The sequence below is a fragment of the Corylus avellana genome, chromosome ca6 (genome assembly GCF_901000735.1).
Source record: "Corylus avellana chromosome ca6, CavTom2PMs-1.0".
Classification (NCBI taxonomy): domain Eukaryota; kingdom Viridiplantae; phylum Streptophyta; class Magnoliopsida; order Fagales; family Betulaceae; genus Corylus; species Corylus avellana.
The window spans coordinates 8401718-8408507 of NC_081546.1; the positions used below are offsets into that span (position 1 = coordinate 8401718).

Sequence of the window (6790 nt, forward strand, 5' to 3'; positions counted from 1 at the left end):
TGGGATGACCTAAACACTGTAGTTGATATAGATTGATGTGATAAAAAAGTAAGAATGTTTGGTATAAAAAATGAAAAAGTGGTATGGAAAAGTGAAAAAAATTTGTTTTGTAGTGATTTTTTTATTTGAATAATAATAAAAAGTGAATGATTTGATATTAAAAGTGAAAAAGTTAGAATGTTTTGATGTTGATTTTTTTAGAAAATGGTGATGAACAGTATTTGGCCCATCTCCATCTCCATTACCAAACAAACCCATAAAGTAAAAAATGTTGAAAGAAAAAACCCTCGTTGATATTCATAGAAGGGAGTGAAAATAGGATCATTTATGCCATCATGTTAGCACGTTTGTTTACGTAAGAAAAAGAAAGGAGTGAGAAACATTTGTGTTAAAATATGAATAAAAAGGCCAAGGAAAGCTAAAGTTGAATCGAGAAGCATGGTAGCATTTTCAATGCTTAAAAAAGCAATGGAAAACTTGTTGCATGATACTTTTTGAGAGTTTTTTTTTTTAAGGTTTTCCTTATATATAAGGAAGAGATGGGTTATTGGGCATTTATCGGTAATGCTCGAAGACATGGTGCCGACTCCGTTAAAAAAGAGAAATGCAAAGTATTCACTTTTCATTTGCTAAATTTGATGTAACGTGATTTCTCGTAGCATTTGGTAAATAAAGATAAATTTTTTAGTTAAAGAATCCGACCACATCATATAACATTTCTCACTAAAAAAAAAAAAAAACCAACCAAAAATATAACCAAAGGATCCGATTGAAAAATAGCTAAAATCTATATGATTCTTATATTATAACCAAATTTTGAATTCAATAGAGTTTTTGGAAAACAGCCTACGAGAGTATTGATTGCATTTTTTCTAAAAAAATAGAAAGGTTGGTGAGGTTTCATAATCTGTGTATGTTCCCCTCACTTAAAAGCTATGACCATCACTTTCAATTCTCAACTTTGGAAAGGGTGTGGTGGTTGCTACCCCAATCAATGTTGGGTTCCCCCCGCCTCAAGCTGAATATATATATAAAGCTTCCATCAGCTTTGCTTCTGTTACGGGCGATTGCACCATCATACATATACACCCATTTCTCTAATCTGCGTGACTCTTTTACATGAAGCCATATATATTTATAATTTATTCTACATCTTTTTAAAAATGAAAAAAAAAAGGAAAAGAGTAGAAAAGAAAAGAAGTTATAAGATAAATACTTTTACGGTTGAAGATGGTGGAGCAATGGATCTCTCAGGAGTTGCTTACTCCATGTTACACGTGATCAATTAACTGCTCCCACGTGTAGTCCAAGAGTCTCATTTATTGTCGGACAAAAATTTCCTCTAAGCAAATTTGGGAGAAATATCATTTAGCATATTTAAAATAGTGTCAAGTGTCTATAAACATTTAAAACGCACATTAAATTTTTAAGGTCATTAATAGCAGTTTACTAACTTAAACTAACATTTTAAATGTTTAGACACTTGACACTATTTTAAATGGGTTTGAGAATATATTTTTTCTAAACTGGTTTAGAAGAAATATCAAATATCTGTCTTTTATCGCCCATCGCTTTGATTCGTTTGGCAAACATTTTGAACATCTTGCGGGAACAGACTATAGTTCCTTGACAAAAGACCAAATGGCGAACACACAATCCAAAAGTGTCCGCAACAATGATGATGTTACCTCCGACTTGCCCGACACGGGTACATCTAACGAACAATGTCTCACCGCCTTTCAAGACCTTGGTACAACAAAACCAGGAAATCAAAATTTACTAGGGCTTGCATCTAATATTAATCATTCAACGTCAAAATGTTACACTTGAATATAATGCTATCATAAACTGAAACATCTCTAATACAAAGGTAATTTGAGTTCAAAAGAGGCTTTTCAGCTCAAGTATTGAGTAGCACATGGCAATCAGCCTCAATATTGTCAGCATGACAATAGGCCAGTGTTACATTTTCTCAGCATCTCTCCAAGGAATAAAACTAAAGATCAATCACAGAAATGTTTGGTTGCTCAAGCTTTTCTTATCTATTCCCAAAGTTTATATCACAACAAAGATAGCAAAACCCAAAAGCAAGGAAACAGGCTGCAGTAACAACTAACAAGAATCACGCCGCAAGGCTATTTTGGCAAAATGGTATCCAGATAGCAGCAATTATGGCTTGCTAATCCTCCAGTCCCCATACTGTTGCATCAAACAAAATTCATTTCTTTACATCTTCCATATCTTCACCGAAACTGAATTGTCCATCTCACTTCTGTTAAAACCATCGTCTTTACCCATACATGAACACTTCTCTCTCACCGAACTCTCATGAAAGTGATTCTTGACAAATTTAAAATATGGTTCCTCTTCATCTTGAGTCCCTTCTTTGCGTTTTCTTGTGCCATTAGTTGCTGTTGTCTTCATCATGCCATCAGCCAGCAAAAGTGCAGTCTCCACAGAATCAGTCATCTCTACATCACCATCAAATTTATCTTCCTCTCTCACATCCTCAGAAGAACTAAACAGAGGCTTTCCATCCAGGTTCTTGCCTTCTGGTTTTAGTTCTGGAAGAACACACTCTACTTTCGACTTACAAATTACTGCTTTGACCTGGAGCTTCAAGATGTCACAATCAAATACTCTAACCCCTTGCTCTTCTAGAATTAGTAGCCACCCTAGAGATTATAAAACTTTATGAGTTTATATTTGTAGATATATCATCATAAATATCTGACAAACAAGAAAACAATATGAGCAGCTCATATCTAACTAGCCCTTCTCCAATTTTTATCCAGTTAACAATGACACAGTAAAAATGTTCACATCAGCGGGTGCTGCCATACTCCACACAGGAGATGGATTGTCAAATAACTTTCCTGCTCCACTTTTACAGTTATATGGTAACAGTGTCAACATATTTAACATGGCAAACTGAGAATCATGACCAGAAAAACCATTGCAAGGGATGTGAATCCTTAGCAAAAAATGTAAATAAATACAAGAGCATAGAAATACCAAGATAACTTACTAAGAAGAGTTACAGGAGTGGAAGCGTCAGGTTTGCTTATTTTTTGCCTGGTAATAGTCTGAATAGAGACCCATTTGATCAACTGAGAAGGTAAGCAAGATTCAGAGAAGGCATTAATATAAGAAAAGGCTCTGGCCTGGTTACCTTTTTCCCTGTGGCCAATGAGATTATGAGATTTATCAGACAAGATTTTCTTAAAAGCAACTATTCACACAGCCACAATTGTCATCTTCTCTTACCTAACAGAATGTATGGCAGTGTCAACAACGAGCAACCATGTCAGAATAAGATTTTTCAAGTGTTTTTCGGCCAGCTGAATCCCTCTTGGAGGTTCAAGGAATGGATATCCTAACCTTATGACAACATCATGCAGAACTTCTTGTAAAAGTGCCTCATCTTCAGAACTCTGATAAGATAGATTCTATATTGAGCATGAATGGAAAACTGGATAATCAAATTAATATTTTGTATACTCCTTCAATGCCAACAGCAATAAGCTCTCTGTTAAAGTATACCAGCAACTTAACAGCTAACAGTACCCAAGGATAATGGTGAACTGATCAATTAACTCATGCATACAAGATTACTCGAGCCTGTGACCTTCGTTCCATTCCATGGTTTTGGAGGGTGGAAATGCCATTTGGTGCAAAGGTCATTGGCTATGAAGAATAGCTAATCCGTTAACAGGAATCCCCACTTCAACAACTAGGGGGTTGGCTACATGAATCCTTCTTGTTATGTTAAAGTGTGGAAAAGAAAAAGAAAGGATAATTAAAAAAAAAGGGTATTGTAGAGAAACTATGTGAGCCTGCGAACATGATCAGGACAAGTAAGTTCAATCCTATTAACTACAAATTATGCTTTTGTAAGGCAGATACAAATTAAGGCTGAATTAATACGTTGAGGCATAACTGACTTGACAGGCACATGAGACAAACAGCTCAAGATTGAACCATTTTTACACATACAATGCTAATTAGAAACCCAAATCTGTGACATACTAATGTGTCACATTGAGGCATACATGACACATTGTGTGAGGAGCAGAAGCTTCTCATATGTTCCTAACCTTATCTCTCCATATTTACTCTCACACTTCATAACTTTTGCTTTGCTATATGCTTCTAGATTTATTCTTGAAGGGTCCAAATTTATATCACTTATGCATTAAGCTGTGAGATTCCCATGACACTTCATGGGAGGACAAGGAGCTTTGCCTATGTTGATTTTCTTACAATACTAAGGTACGAGGACAATAAATTAAAGCAAGATGTAAACGTACTGACCAGTAGGGAAGTGAATGGAAAATTTGGCTCTAACAGCATCTTGAGAAGAGTATCTGATATGCACCAAAAATGAATAAGGACTAAGGAGACACGAAGATCACAAATGAAAAAAATAATAATAAATAAATAAATCATTTCGGTTGGGTCCTAAGAGAAACTATTCTTTCCAAAAGTCACGGACAACAGAAGCAGTTTCAAGAAGTACCCTTTTATCTCCCAAGAGAAATTTAACATCCAGCAATTCACTCACCACAAAGGTATTTCAACAGAAGAGGAACTAAAACTCTGAAAATATTAGTGATCACAATAAGTAGGCTAGGTTTCAACCACTACATGATATATAATCTATAAGCCAGTCCCTAATAAATATTCAATGAAGCATATAAGATTATTAATACTGACTCTGGGTCATCAGTATGCAATTAATGTTAATGTAAGAGATTCACTTCAGACAAATTCAGAGTCTATCGACAGTAATGCTGAATTAGAAACTAATTCCAACTCCAACTCTGCTGCTACAGTGTTCAACTCCAACTCTGTCTCTGTCTGTACTTCTGCACCTATGGATCCAAGTAGTCCTAATCCAGCAGCCACTCACTCATTCAAAGATGTTATCTTGAGTTAGCTAACGTATATATCATCTGTAACTTCTATTATTTGTAATTAAAATTTGATTGTTATCTTTTATTTTTTACTTCTCAGATGTAATTGTATAGTTGGCAGAGGACTTGAAGTTATCTCATGTAACAACTAACTGTAATTTTTCTTTGAATAGAAAGCACTGCAACTAGATGAATTATTCTGGCAAAAACGATTTCTAGTATATTATTTGACATGATATCAGAGCAAAAGTCTTGAATTCAAAATTTGTCTCCGTCATTCACCCCATTTCAGTTAAATATTCTTCCAAGTATTGATTCTCACTCATCGAATGAGAGTTTGAACTCAAGAGTGAGGAGAAGTGTTAAAATATTAGTTTAAATAATTACATTTACCATTTCAACAATAAAGTGAGTTTAACAACATGTGGATTGAACTACAAAACAACAAGCGTATATAATTACAAACAAGCAAATAAATAAATAAGTTACCAAGATTTCAAGCAAGCAGGAATAACTCTCACCAAGAAACCAAAAGCTCCGGAACCCATTTATCATATGAATCGCCGAATCGCGCACATCCTTCTCTAGCTCCATTCTTGAACTACCCGACCCGAGCCAGAACTTGAAGCACAACCTCAACAGTAAAGCCTCACACATCACAACCCCAGCCAAGTAACCAACCCCACATCCCATCCTGATCGCCTTACGCACTCCATCGCTCACCATCGGAAAAACCACTCTCAACTCATCCCCAATCCCAATTTTATCAACCGTCCACGCATGCAACACGTCCGAGAAGCCCGAACCCGCAAACCCCGCGTCGTCTTCTTCAAGTCCCGCACCGCAGCAAATGCTACTATAACAAACAAGCCCCTCTAGTAAACTCTCCACCTCCGGGTTCAAATTTTTCTTATCGAGCACCAAACAGTAAAGCTCGCAAATAACCGGAGCGAGCATCGCAATTCTTTTAGGCTCGCCGCAGGGAGACGAGCATGAGACCAGTAATTGGAACAGTTCTTTAACTACTGAGACCCGCTTTGAAGAATCATCTTGGGCTGTGCCTGTGAGCTTGGCCGAGTGAAATGTTAGCGCCGAGTAGAACCAGACGAATTCGAGGGGTGGATCGGGTAGATTTTGCAGTAATCGAGAAAAGATGGAGCCGAAATTAGAGAAATCGGTGGCGCCCTTCCGGTATTCGGCTAAGAACCGGTGGACGGACTCTTTTAGCATGGTTTGGAATGGGTCTGGCGCGTTTGGGTTCATTTTTCTGAGAGTGAAAGCAAATTGTGGAATGTGAAATTGGGAAAGCCAATGAACGTTAATGGGGAAAATTTGAAGGAGGTGTTTGAATTGGAAAGTCTGGAACCCTAGGTTTGCGGGTGGTGTTGGAAGTGGAAAATGGGAGGGAAGTTTGGGGCATTTTGGTAATAGCGCGACATTTTGAATTTGAACCAATAAGATTTTGATAAACTCATTGATATTTGGTAGGAAAAAACTACAGATACCCCTTAAATTATTAGAGAATGATTTTTTTTTCAATTTCAAATGAAAATATTTATTTCAGGGCTATGATTTAAAATTGATGCATATAAATATATAGATAATTTGACATTATTTAAAAATTTTAAAAGACGGTTAATATATTGACTTCATATACAATCTTAGATTCATTAATTTTAAATTTTGTAGTGTTTTGTTTGATACAAAATGGTTGATTGATTTGACCTCTTCTCGAATGATTTTGAATTAAGAACGTATTCTATTTTTTAACACATATTTTTGTGAAGCAATCAACATACAAGAATAATTTTTATAAGATCTTAACATAAATTAAGTCTTTTGTGCCCTTCATTGAAAGGTTGACATATCAACAT

At 35.9% G+C, this 6790-nt stretch overlaps 1 protein-coding gene across 2 annotated transcripts; it reads right to left on the reverse strand.

The window, feature by feature from the left end:
- Nucleotides 1-1788: 1788 nt before the first annotated feature.
- Nucleotides 1789-6325, reverse strand: LOC132184647 (uncharacterized). Of its 2 annotated transcripts, XM_059598362.1 has the most exons (5): nucleotides 5438-6325; nucleotides 4315-4367; nucleotides 3268-3434; nucleotides 3029-3180; nucleotides 1789-2675 (listed from the first exon to the last, which is right to left on the reverse strand). In XM_059598362.1, the coding sequence occupies exons 1-5, from the start codon at nucleotides 6177-6179 to the stop codon at nucleotides 2227-2229; spliced, it is 1563 nt and encodes a 520-aa protein (XP_059454345.1). In that variant the 5' UTR covers nucleotides 6180-6325; the 3' UTR covers nucleotides 1789-2226. The 2 variants fall into 2 exon arrangements, with proteins under 2 accessions (XP_059454345.1, XP_059454346.1); XM_059598363.1 differs by lacking the exon at nucleotides 4315-4367 and having other exon boundaries at nucleotides 5406-6325.
- Between the last annotated feature and the right edge of the window lie 465 nt (nucleotides 6326-6790).